This window comes from Eleginops maclovinus, chromosome 17 (assembly GCF_036324505.1).
Source record: "Eleginops maclovinus isolate JMC-PN-2008 ecotype Puerto Natales chromosome 17, JC_Emac_rtc_rv5, whole genome shotgun sequence".
Lineage (NCBI taxonomy): Eukaryota > Metazoa > Chordata > Actinopteri > Perciformes > Eleginopidae > Eleginops > Eleginops maclovinus.
Genome location: NC_086365.1, coordinates 8,699,417 through 8,713,702, shown reverse-complemented (window position 1 = coordinate 8,713,702; position 14,286 = coordinate 8,699,417). Strand labels below are relative to the sequence as shown.

The 14,286-nt window shown below is 42.8% G+C and overlaps 1 protein-coding gene across 12 annotated transcripts in view; it reads right to left on the bottom strand.

Annotated features, from left to right (window-relative positions):
- celf2 (cugbp, Elav-like family member 2) overlaps positions 1 to 14,286 on the bottom strand; it is a 181,722-nt gene that overhangs the window by 109,874 nt on the left and 57,562 nt on the right. For 11 of the 12 annotated variants that reach the window (XM_063905331.1, XM_063905332.1, XM_063905333.1 and 8 more), the window contains exon 1: positions 12,338 to 12,645. The exons of the other annotated variant lie outside the window; for it this stretch is intronic. In XM_063905331.1, coding sequence (XP_063761401.1) covers positions 12,338 to 12,618 — 281 coding nt within the window. In that variant the 5' untranslated portion in view covers positions 12,619 to 12,645. Of the gene's footprint in view, positions 1 to 12,337; positions 12,646 to 14,286 lie in introns of those variants that run through there. 12 annotated transcript variants of the gene reach the window in all.

The window sequence follows — 14,286 nt, the reverse complement described above, 5'->3', positions numbered from 1 at the left end:
AAAGATAACAAACCTGTTATTATCGCCTCAGTTGCAAGTGTTTATGCACAGGTGGGTGGCACAGGAGGGGAATTGAACCCTCCACTCAGCGGCCCATTGCTCAAACACTCAGACACAGTGTCGCTACCTCCCTATCAGCTAATCCACAGAGAGATTGCTCTGTCAAACTGCAGCAATAATATGTGGACACAAATAGGATGTCTCTGGGTTTAGTTGAAAAGTATATTTGGCACTATATCGGGCTGACACTTTGATAACTGCGAGCAAATCACAGGATAAGTTTAAATCATTGTGCCTGGCAGATAAAAAAAAAACATTTTTGTTTCAACTTGAGATATTTTTTTGCTGCGGTCTGATAAAAACTTTACCTGCAAAGAATAACTTCAAAATGTCAAGAGACAAATAAAATGCTGCTTCTAGCTAGACCACCAAGTATTTTTGTATTCGCTCCAGTTTGTTTTTATAAAGTTTCCTCAAGTTTAGAAAATGTGTCAGAATCTTAGTACTACTTTAATTTAACCTCTAAAAATAACTCAAGGCTCACTTTGGAACTACTTTTCAAGCCAAATACAAACATTTTCCTTGCAATCATCCATATTTAAGCGTATTAAAAATGCATTTGAAGTGGCAATGCCTCAGAGCTTCATTTGGGCTGAACTAAACTAGCTAAGGTGCTAATTCATGCATCACTGGGCAACATCTTAGTGCTACCGCTGTCTGCCCAACATTTGAACTGCACATCAGATGACTGTTTTCAATTATACAAATTAGGCTGACTTAAGGGAGGGGGGGGGGGCTTTGATCACACACACATCCAAACATGCAGAGAGATCACACGCGCTAAGCATCCCGGGTGGGAAATGGTCTGGGACATTGTAAAATAGATCTGTGCTGAGGGAAATGAGCCAAACAGTGGAGATTGCCACTCTGCTCCTTTAAGGTTCTTTCCCGCTTGTGTTAATGTCTTTCCAGTGGTGCCTTCAGTTTTTCCCTCTGCCAAAGCCATCATACCCGTTTGATCAGCAGCAGCTTGGAGGAATGAAGCCACGTTAGCCCCAGCGTCCTCCCTCCCACCCCCTCTTTCACATTCTACCGAGGTTGCGAGGCCATTCTCCACTCCCATGCCTCGTATCGGGTTATTACAGAATAAAGCGAGGCACTGTTTGGCGTACATGCATGCATGAATGAGCAGCTACCCTCACAGGCAGTGCACACATCCGTGCACACAAGCATTACAACATCTAACTGAGGGAAGCCAGAGCCCTTAAATGCACCAGATGTTTGTGTTTTATCCACAGCAATGGCTTGGCCCGTTTGTTTTCACCCTCTTGTTCCCTTTCGGCTTAGGCCAAAAGGAATCGATGGCTGCAAAGACACCTCATGTTTCAGCCTCTCAGTGGCAAATTACAGTGCCCTCGCCTAAGCAGTGGTGTTTGAAGGAGGAGAATCAGCCTGGTTTCTCACCTCTCTAAAAAGGGACTTTGCTGTTCAAAAGATTGAGAAGCTGACTTTGGTTTTAGCCATTACCACGATGCACCGACCTCTGTCAATCGCTTCCTGTGTGCGAAACTGATATGCCCACCTATGCACACACTGAGCTCAGACACACACACACACACACACACACACACACACACACACACACACACACACACACACACACACACACACACACACACACACACACACACACACACACACACACACACACACACACACACACACACACACACACACACACACACACACACACACACAGCAGCTGAAACCCTCACAAAGAAAACTCACAAATTGCTGTCCTCCAGCACAGTTTAGCCATGCTACTTCTGAATACATTAGAGCTAAAACAAGGTAAACAGGGGTTTCTGCATGCTCCACTGATCTATTACTGTTTACTCGAACCTTCATTTAAACATGGGAAATGGAATAAAATCTCCCTGAGGTAAATGCAAGGGAGGAAGGTGGCTAATATATAAAAACACACTATTTTTTACAGGCTCTTTGTGCCCCACACTCCCACGCAATTCAACCCAGGCAGTGAGAGTCTAATTACATACATTAAATATGCCCACATACTTTACAGACACTCACCCCCTACTGTCACCTGTCATGTGACATACTCCAGGCATATAGGGTACATACATATGTCCATATGATACCAACCCAGCATCTAACATGCCAGGGAACATAAAGGCATGATGGCCCTTAAGGAAGCTTCTCACACAGTGGAGAAAGGCTCATAAATATATCCACCAATCAAAGCAAATAGAAACATATAATGTCTTTCGTGCCTTAATAGATGCCTTATCAAAGAAAATCCCCTCCATTAGATTTTATTTAGTAAAAAGGTTCAGAACATTATTCCACAACTCCTCTTTCAGTGCCGTCCATGCAAATATTCCTGAATAAACTATACAGAGCCTGCACAGTTGGGATAATGCCAGTGGAAATAATAAGCTTCTACACTGAAATTATTTATTTAATTGGATTTTAAAGTCCTTAGCCCTAAACAAGGTTGAAAATCTTACACAAGGACAACAAGGGCAAATTCCATGGATTTTCACTGTTTGTTACCATGTTATCCCCGTTTGAAGGCTTCAAGTCTGTTGCACCTTTGACACGACCAATGGAGACGCCATTGCATACTGACAGACCTTGGAGTTCATTTCTACAACACTGCACCTAAGATGGAGGTTAATTTAAAATAGGTACACAAAAGCCTGGCTTGTATCAGGTGCTAAGCTGCTCTTTAAGACTACTAGGTGTCGTACCTAAAAAAAATCTGAACCTTACTAGAATGTTAAAAAAACATTGACAAGACTGCATTCCGACCCCTAAACTCCGAACCTATCACCTGCCGGGCTCTGCCCAATATTTAGAATATTATAGACTTTTTTTGCCATGAAATTGGTCAATTTGAAAGCTATTGAATATCAGCACAAAATATCAGCAGTCAGCAGCTTCAATCTGAAATACTTGGCATCGGTTTCTGCCTTTAAAACTCCATTGAACCCTACGGCAGCAGACGGTAAATGGGAAAGAGTGGGGGAGGAAGGGGAGTGAGTTAAGGCCAATTGGATTTCAGCAGGTTGTAGTAGTGGAAGCGCGGATTGAAGGATGGAAGGAATTCTGCGGCATAAAGGGGAGGATAAATTAAAAAGTGGAAATGTGGGCTGAATGGATGGATTGGATGAAGGGCAGATGGATGATGGTTTAAATGGATGATTGGTGGCATGGGCACTGGGAGTGAGTGTGTGTGTATGTGTATGTGTGTCTCCATAGGTGCAGATTAGATCACTGTTATGACTGCACAAGCCCTCAGGACACAGCAGATAAACATCAACAGATAACCAACACATTTATTCCCACCTCTGCTCCATCCTCACTTCCTGCCTCTATTTCCTCCCTCTCATTCAGACTTCCTCTACTTCCCTTCATTCACCTTCACTAACACTGTCTCTTCTTTTTTTTCCAATCCCTCTTTCTTTTCCGCCCTCTCTAACTACATCTAAGAGTCCCGGGGCGGTGCAGTAGATCACGCTTCTCAATAAACCCGTCAAACTCTCCCCTGCCCCCCTCACCCCATCTCCCCTTAGCTTTCCGAAACACAATAACAGCAACTCCGAACGCCCCTCCCAACAATACTCCCATCGATCACTTTGCTATCTAGAACACAAACATCTATCACTGCTGGGGAGTTTACCGCTGAAGCCCCGGCTGCTCTCTTTATAGCTTTGCAAAAATGTTCAGGTCGCTGACTCCAAAACGACAAAGAGTACACCCCAATGACTCCAATGTTTTTGGGCCAGAAAACATCACAAGGGGGGCACATGTGTTATTCTTGATTGACTTACTGTCCCAAGAACATAACACCATAAAGACAAATATGTATGAAATTAACATCTAAAAGGAAGGATCTACTGACTCTAAAATCATGCATGTTCACTGGATTCTGAGACTTAAGTAGTACATTTGACGAATGCAAGGTCTGTTATCTAAACTTTCTCAGTTTAGGAAATTAGCTGGCACAACGTGTTGCCAGACTTGTGATAACTGACGTTCATTGTTTAAACTGATTTGGAAAGATTTCAGGAGCAGACACTGACACAAAGCTCGATAAAGTACTGCTAAAGTTGGGTTGATCCTAAAACCAAATAGGACAGCAATGATGGCCTGATTAGGTACCAATAGCTTGTCCCTTACGCCCAAGGGTTGTAGTTTGATTTTAGGCTAGCATGATGATTACTATTGAGCAGAAGCACAGCCGCAACATTATCCAAAGAAAGACATTTCACGTTTAAGTGGATTGGTGGTTTCAATTCTTTAAGTGTATTGCCAGGAAATTCAACTGCATATATACACTATTGCTTTACCTTGGCAGATGTGCAGTTAACATTTTATACCATTACAGCTGTGGTAGCATGAAACACAAAATCAGGGTTCATATCATCAAGGATTATTATTTTAGTATCTACTCTGTGTTGATTTGAACACAGTGCTAATCTCCCAAAACGTTTTTTTTCTGTTAAAACTCTTGGGATCAGTTTAGTGGAAAGAGAGAAAAAGAAAAGGTAGCTGCTGTGGTTCAGTGCGTGAAGAGATAAAATGCCTCTAACAGAAAGATTGTGCTGAGTTCAGGCTCCACAGGGAAGAAAGAGGTAGGTCGGGCAGAGACAAGCAGCATCTCTCTGACATCCTGTTTGTGCCCCTCCGCCCTCCCCACTGCATTACCATTCATTCTTTGTGCGAGTCAAGGTTAGACCTGACAGCTCTGCAGCTGTGTATGGATATGTGTGTGTTTTTTTTGTGAGAATGTGCTCACGTGTATGTTTCAAAGCGGCAATATAACACAGATGGGAGTGAAGAGAGTCAGACGGAGAGGAAGAGACCAGACAGAGAGATTTATGGGAAGGAAGTACAGTCTGTGCTCCGTCAATGAGGCTGGGTGGCACCCTAAGGTAAGGGTGGAAGAATCAGATTAATCCCCCATGCATGGCTGGAGGTTGGGTTCCTACTTAGACTCCATTATAAGGTCAGGACGAAGGTTTTCGGAGGCTAATAGAGTGCGGTATTAGTGATTTACTTCTTTTTTACTTGAATATTGCAAAACCGAGACAAAGAAGTCATTGATATTTGTAGAATATTTGTTTTTTTGACACAATTGACTCCAAGACAAGCTTCATTTGTTTGTATGGGTAAGCTGTTTATAAGCCAATTCTTTTAGCCGTGAATATCTTCTGTTGAATTATGCAACAAGTTTACATTCAGATTTAAAGGTTACACAAGGAAGAAATGGCACATAAATGGAAAGTTTGACCCCATCAATGTCAGATATAACCAATCTTCAAGAGCCTGCAGGTTTCTATTTCAAACCCAATACCAGCTGATTGAAGTTACCTCTTGCAAACATTTGTACGTTTAAGAAATATTCATCTTTCATGAAAATGACAGTTTGCCACCATCTTATTCATACCACACACAATGATTCAACCTTGCTTCCAGCCAGTCTTAAAAATGATTGCATTTGTGTTCGGTGTCTGGCATGCCTTTCCTGGCAAACACCTTGCTGTGCACAGGAAGTCATATGATTCACAATGATGATTTGTTATGAATCAATAGGAGCAGAACTGAATCATTTGCATGTGCAGCAGCAGACGTAGGAATGAGTTCCAACCAAAAAGTTAATCAAGGGCAGATCCAAGAAGAAAAGACTTCACAGTGCCGATCACGCTGTTTGCTTGACAAGTGAGAGGTTCCACTGCAAATAACCAATTAGCACCAAAGACTGAAACAAAATCAAACAATAAAGACAGAGGATTATCTCTTTAAAAAGCAAAGACAGCTGCTGAGGTGTCTGGAATGAAACCGCGGTATGATTTGTACGACAGGAGCTGCTCTGCACGCCCATAAAAACCTTTTTGTGACCTTTAGCCTTCATGTGATCGGAGACTTTACGTTTTTATGTCAGGGAGTCTGCTCTCACGTGGTCAAGCATATGCTTCCTGCAAGCTTACCAGCCCAGCAACTGTGCCAGGTTGGATGCAGGCACTTACATGGAAGTCCAGCCGCAATATGTTCTGCCCAGGATTTCTACAACACCATGTAACTATGACAGGTAAATACTGGAGTCTGACCCTGAAAGGCCAAAAACACAAACTCTATTTACAACCTTGCTTCAAATAAGTTTAGGAAAAAAAAGTGGAGTGCAAAAAATGTGCACAAAAAACACAAGGTAACATCTCCAAATAGCTTCATGCAACTTGTCCTTCTTGCCTGCCAATACCTGAAGTCATCTGTTCAACTTTAATCTATATTTCATTGAGGAATTATTTCGAAGAAAGATAATTTAAATCATTGATATTGGTTGATCAGTTATTCTCTTATTCTGCATAAAATGTAACTTTGTTCATATGCAGTAATTCCCATTTTGCTGGGAAAAGAGTCATGCCTTTTCGAGAAGCAATCATTTTAAAATCACACTGAAACCCTAACCCTGGCGATTAGTGAATAATACCGCACACTAACGCAGGTAAGTCTACCCTTCTCTATAATTCTGATGGCTCTTTTAGCTGAACAAGAGCCTCAGTCCACGAATGTTGCTCCTAATCCCAAATTCCTCTCCTTCTCCACAATAATGAGCTCCTCTCAGACTCAAGAGTTGACAGAGGTAAAGCATTTAGCACGCTTGAATGGAGAAGGAGGGAGAGAGTGGGAGTGAAGAGAGAAAAGAGAGGAAGATACAGGCCAAAGAGGGATAAATCGAGGGATGGGGAAGAAGGGGTAGAAAAAATCGACTGAGACATGCATGAGGTAAGCTCTCCCTCTGGCAAGGAAGAGTAATGCCACTGCACAGAACAAATGCATGGCTGACTATTGAGAATAAGACAAAAACACAGAGAGAAGAAGGGGTGGTGCAGAAGAGAGATATTCATAAACCAGGAGAGGAAGAGAGATGATCACTGTGTTCAATAAGTCTCTTAGGATTCAGTTATTTTTCTGCCCGTCACCACAGCCCAGGGACATGATGTGAACAACATGGAGACTGTGTTTGTGTATTTGCGTGTGTCATGTGGTGTGCATTCTGCGTATTTGTGTGGGTGGCAATGTGCAGCATTGAAAGCATGTGCATGCTTCATTCGTTTCAAGGCCAAGTGATGAAATACTCCTCTCAGAAAACAGGAGAGTGACACGTACAATTGCACACAGAAAACTCTCTTTGCAGAGCTTAATCTACAGGATGTGTGTATCTATGTGTGAATGTGTATTTGACATGAATAAGCACAGAGCTGGAGACTAAATTCAATGTGCTGCGGTAAAAATAATCAAGGAGAGCTAGATAGTGAAGCTCAGCTAACCAAGAGACAATGAGAGAGATTGGAAGAAATACTGGTTTTGCAAGCTTTGAACGCAACATGGCTGAGGGAGAAAATAGAGTTAATCATGAGCAGATCATCAGCAGTGGAGAGCATGAGAATAACCTAAAATCTCCATAAAAGCAGCCAATCTTTACACATTCACTCTCCAGATCAACACATCACTGGCTGTACTTTGACTATTTCTGTCAGTGTGAAGCATAGAGTGGGTGCTATGGCCGCAAATTGACACCACTCACTGTTGAGGTTAAGGGTCTGATCGCAGGAATTGGCAGGTCGAAATTCCGTCTCGCATTGTCACCATTATAATCTCAAACCCTGCTTCCTCTCCTAGCAACCTTCTGCTCCACTAGCATCTGCAACTTAGCATATTTACTCAAAGCTGGTTTTAATGTATGACTTTCTGGTCATGTTGCTTGGGTTTTTATGTCCATATTTTTAAAAGATAAAGTGGTGTCTATATTTCTAAATATGAAAACCCTGTTACAATTATGACGTAAAAAAAAGCTTGTGGACCCCATCATTTGACCACACACACACACACACACACAGACACACACACACACACACACACACACACACACACACACACACACACACACACACACACACACACACACACACACACACACACACACACACACACACACACACAGACTTTGGTCATGATACATCACCACCTACACACACAGTGTCATCCACAGACAACTGCTCCTGAGCCCCAACAGAGCAAAGACATTCATCATAATGACACACACACACACACACACACACACACACACACACACACACACACACACACACACACACACACACACACACACACACACACACACACACACACACACACACACACACACACACACACACACACACACACACACACACACACACACACACACACACACACACACAGAGAAAGCGACATAAAGCAACATTGCAGCCGGTGATGCATGAAGACGACTCCATCACATCATATATCACAAATACTGTATGTGTTTCCCGCCTAAATAACACTATTATGAACAAAACATAACAGAAATGACAGAAGGCTGATGCATTTCTCCTCAATGTGTGTGTGTGTGTGTGTGTGTGTGTGTGTGTGTGTGTGTGTGTGTGTGTGTGTGTGTGTGTGTGTGTGTGTGTGTGTGACATCCTTACAATAGAGAATGTAAAGGTCTCTCTCTCTATAGGTTGGAAGGCAGATAGAAGCACCACCAGCACTACTGGCTCCCTTTTCTAACTCATTTTTTCTTAATCTCCACATCAGATGAGACACAATTCAAATCTGACCAGATGTCTGTCCAGGGAGTCAAATGCTGTCAAACCATCACTCCTCCTCCTCCCTCTTTCACACCTTTCCCAGTCAATTTTCACCCTGCATTTTCACCAATATCTCTTGGCTGTTTCACTTCCACGGGAAAAAAAATACCATAAAATGTTCTATGTCAGAGTCAAAATTAGGATACGTTAATTACACTGGTGGAAGTTGGGTTGCTACATTTTCAAAAAAGAAAGAAATTGTACATACAATGCATCAAAAGAGCAAAGATAAATCAGAAGTAATATCTGTTTTTTTAATCTTCCAATAAAGTCCATTATCAGAAAAGCACTTCTATGTACGCATCAATACGTTTCTTGGTATTGTTTCCATGGTGAAATCAACCTACAAAAACAAGGTGGACAAACCTTTATTCACCTCCGTCTAAAACTCTGCTTTCTGTCCATCCAGCCCCCTCATCTAAACAAACAGACCCTTGTATATATTTCTTACGAGAACCCTATGTTGTCTGTCACAGGACTCTTTCAGCTGTTGGCTTCATGGTTTGTGTACTTTCAGGCTGAGAAGGGGGTCAGGAAGGAGAAGAGAAGATATGAGTCAGTCGGGGGGGAGGTCGTAAAGAGAATCAGTGGTCAGATATACATTTTCCCTCTGAGAGCAGTAATGGGCTGTCTGTGTGCGGTGGGTTGTGTACACACTTGGCAAGAATGTGGCGTTTTCAAGCATTATCGCCAGTCTGTCTCATGTTTTCTTAGGCACACAGTGTACTTGTTAAAGTTAGCAACCTCGCGTTCGTGTTTTCTTGAATTTTGAGTACATATTCACCCATTGCTGTATGCGAGGAATCATTGCTCAATACTGTCCAACCTGCAGCCTCAGAAGTGTGATAATCCCTGAATCTAATACTTTCAGGATTCAACACAGTGTCGAAGAGGTGAGGGGTTCACATATTTCCCAGAGAGCCAGCGAGTTTAGTCTTCAGAGTTGGAGTAAGAGGGGAAAGTAAAGGGCAGAGGTCCTGCTCCTTTTTTTCTTGACTCTCTCACTTTACGCGCTTTCATGTTCAACAGCCCTGATAAGGATGAATAGAGAGCGATTGGACTGTTAGTTCCACTTAGTTCTCATATGATCTCAGCTAATATTTGTCAAGTCTAATGTTGTCAAGGACTGTCAATGTGGGTGTCACTACAGGAAGGACAGGAAAGGGATTGCAGGCAGTAGAAAGGATGTTAAGAGGAGCAGCATGAATGAAAATGTTACCATTGCTACTGAAAAAATAGTGCCATTTAATGAAAGGACGCAAACAAGTAAATCATTTCTAGAGGGCTTAAAGGCCGGGCTCAAGAGGTGTGTTCGTGTAAATTCAAAGTGTCATCTCCCTAAGCGCTCTCTGGTTCAACCTGTCCGCCTCCTCCTCGGCTGGGTAAGAGGCCACAGATAGGCCTGTCTAATGCCGCTTCACACATTATTCATAAATCCTTCACTGCGGGGCGGATGTACCCGCAACTGGTGGTGCGAGACGCATTCAGGGGAGGAAGGGGAAGGGTGGATGGGAGAGAGGGTGATGGCTTCCTCGTCCACCCCCGCCGGTCCTATGCGGGGCCCAGGCCATCAGAGCAGATGACACTGATTAATGAGAAAGCCGTCTCATCACTGTAGCATCGGGGTAATAGACTACATGAGAAGTCAATGGAGGGAGGCTCTGCAGGGTAAAGTACACGCCCCAGCCTTATAACATGCTTGAATGTGAGTAATTCTGTGATTCATGCCGTTTTATAATGAGAAACACTTGTTGCTTTTTTTTTATCTCCTTCATTGTGCTTTTGCTAGACATCTATGGTGAAATAGAGCGATGGTTTTTGAGTTTGGTGCTGGGTATGGTTTAAAAAATGACAATATCAGTATTGTTTAAGAGTTGCCAATGAGAGTTCTTCATTTGATACCAATCTTTTGAATGGAAGCATCTCATTGCCTAGAAGGTAACCACTACTGAGTACAGCCATACTTTCACATGTTTATCGAGTGTGTCTACTTGTTTCCGTTGTTTGGAAATGAATGGAAAAAGTCATACTTCGTTTTTTCCATGAATTTGAAACACAATTTTAGGCCACAATGGAAAAACTAAGTAGTATTTAACAACAGACATTAATATAGGTTTGTGATAGTGACAAACATAATGGCTGTGGCAGTATATATGCCTTTTTATTTTTATTTAGTCCAAGTATTTCATAATAATAATTAAAAGACATAATAATCGTACTGCATCTGTAATGAAAAATACATTTACCTTGAGTTCTACTTTTGGTATTACTATAAACACTCTTTTTTTTCACAATGAATTGTAGTTAGCCTGAGGTAAAATAGTGAGTTTACAGTCTACGATCAGCTAGTTTATGATGAGTATTTTTTAGTGAGTCGACTCAAGTTCATTTTCAGCTGCGGCATAATTTTATAAGATGTGTTAAATTGATGCAGTATCCTTAAATGTATTGCATTCTGAGTCTAAATCTGTTTTTTACAACACCTCCCACACACACAAACACACAAATTCACCCTTCATTACGTTAGTTCCATTCTTTAACACCATGAGTCACCATAAAGTCAAGTGTAGCATCCCAACAAACACTGTGGATTGCACACTAGGAAAGAAAGAGTAAACACACCTATATAAAAAGATAAGAGAGACTACTGCAGAACATTGTAACCTATTTCTGATCATGTGGGGGAAAAAACATGATCCATCAACAACAAGGCACTGTGAGCTGAGGGGACATAAGTGGGACATGACTGTGAAACAAGAAAACACATGACCATGATGTTGGGATGAAAACCTCCCTTTGTCCCTGCTCTACAAATTCCGGAATGTAACTGAATTAAAGCCAATCCAATTGAAAAACACGGGATACCAGTCATCCATGCATTCCTGCATGCACTCATAAAGCTCCATTCACTCCTATTGTGTATTGTGGTTATGTGCAGTGTATTTTTCTGCAAATGCATGCAAGTGTCCAAAGTGTGGAGAATAACAAGGCGCAGAAAAACGCCTCTAGTGGAGTTCAATCATGTGACTGAGATCACTCCTGTCTTCCAGCCTGAGCTTTTTCTGAACCAACAGAGAGAATAGACAGATCGACTTTGTGCTCTTTATGTGTCTCAGCATGGTGCGCTCCCGGTCGGCTGCACAGTCCTGAGCACACCGCTTCCAGCCCGGGAGACCCACAGACATGATCATGGGCGGCAGCCGCAAATTAAAGCAACTTCCCCTTCTCTGTGCCACGGAGCGATGGGAAGCCAATGCTCGAAAAGAGTCGACCTGACCTGCTTCAACAATGTGACGACATGAAGCAGATAAACAGCTTCATAAAGACAAGGTTTATTCACGGCGGTGGCGTTAATTCCCCATAATGGCGTTCATTCATCACCATCCTGTCTATAGCTGATAACAGCCCCGGGCGCTCCCCGTGCAATTTATCGACGGATATTAATAACAACAATCCATAACTAACACAATCACACAGAGATACAGACACGCCGGCTATAGCGTTCATTGTGACCCCGATTCAAGTCACATATCCAGCAGCGGAGCAACATTTCCACATCGGACAGCTGCTTTTCAGGACAGTAAAGATCACACACAAAAAGCAGACACGCGAAAAAGAGAAAGAGACGGGAAATAACTCACATTCTGTCTCCGGGAACAAGCAGGCGGCTCTCCACCATCATATCGGGCAGAAAATCCAGATTGTAGGATGAAGTCATGTTGCCTGCCTGCCCTGTGTGTGTATGTATGTGCGTACAGTATCGTGTGTGTGCGCCTCCGCCGCGGTGCGCCCTGCCTGATAAATAAAAAGGAGCGTCGCTCTCGCCCAAACTGCGCCTGGCCGCCGAGACTGAGAGGGACAGGTGCAAGAGCCGAGGCCTCCCTAAAGGCAATGTAGCCAGCCGCACACACTCTGTCCGCATCCAGCAGTTGTCACATTCTCCACCTCCTCGCCCCCATTCGCTTCTCCTGCCTCTCTTCCGCCGGTCCTGTCTGAAATTTCGCTCTGCAACAGCGCAACTGACGGACTGTTGGAGAACCAGGTGCCGAGCCGGGGAGGCGTGGCGCATAACGCTGCAGCTGATCTTTAACTATTAGGTCTCCTCAGCCATAGCTGTCTCTAACCGCTGTGTCTTTAACCATTAGCCTTCATTATGGGCACACTCGTCTTAAAATAGAAGTCTTCCATTATTGATATTAAGATGTTCTTCACCAGTGTCTTCAAACAACATGTATTCACTTATTTAAGACTCAAACTGTCCTCCCTGGATGCTTTTTATTATCAATGCATGGTGGGTTTCAGTTTTCTGCCTGGCTGCCTGCTAAATACTATACAATGCAAAATCATGATTCAGAACATATAAATGGCAGACTGTAAGAATAGAATATCACACATGCTTTAGTGTTTTGACTTCATAAAAGCATGGCCAGTTAGGTGATTTACAATCAAATGAGTTTGCCAAATTTGGAGAGGAGCAATTACACATGGGGATAGCTGGTAATAATGAACCAACCCATAATTTAGCAAATTTGCTGACTCTATTTTACGCTGCGTTAATTGTGTGGATGCAGTGTACCTCCCTGTGGAACGGGAGTGGGCTTGAATGCACCCCTGTACCAGGTTGCCCCACTTCCTCCCTCCTCTGTGGGAGAAATAAGGGGAGGCACTCCAGTAAAATAATGAGCCTCTCTTAGACTGAGAGAGGCGGCTCTCTGGGGGAAGAATATGAGTATCTGGGTCAATGGTAAAAAAGAAAAAGTGCTCAGTATGCACACATTCAGCTGGGTAAGTGTATGGCGTGGGTGGGACTTGGCCCACGGCTCTGCTGGGGGGTCAGTCTACATGTTTGCTTGCAAGGAGCGAGGTCAGAGTATGGATGGGAAAAGCAGATCCTACATCAGCCCCTGAGGGCTCGCAGTGTCCCAGGAGTGGGGACGATGCTGCATGTTTCACCGCACTTGACCCTTCTTCACAGAAAGGGGCTGTCCAGGACATTATTAACCAACTGCTGCAAAGTACTCGGCTGCGTTCCCATCATCACAGGCTTTCATGTTTCAGGACTAAGTTGATGCTCATGGCCGCTCTTTCAGATGAACCCGAATCCAACAAAGTTATTAACTGATAACTGAGACACACAATAGCAGTAAAAGAAGACATAACAGTAATTCAAGCACCTATTTCCCTGCTTGTTTCCAACTGATTTTAGAATCGCCACCTTGCTTTATCAAAATCAAGTTATTTATCCAAACAGCACAGCCGACTCTTTTCAATCATTGCATTCTGCTCATTATAGTGCTGTTCACAAAAAACATTAACTTCCCCAAATCATATTTCCTATTTGCTCCTTTGGAATAGAAGCATAAAACAATAGTTTTCGTTATAAAACATGTGGAACGTGAAAAGAAAATGCTGTTTCAGAGCCGTTTCTATGACTCATTCCTGAAGCACATTGGAACCACTTTATACTTGAAGAATAGTACCAATAAATAATAACAGTTAACATGTTTTGTTGATACATTTGCAACACTTTTTTTTTCTTGGGACATATATAAGACACATGTAGCACCTGAGAAATTAAAACCAAAGCTAC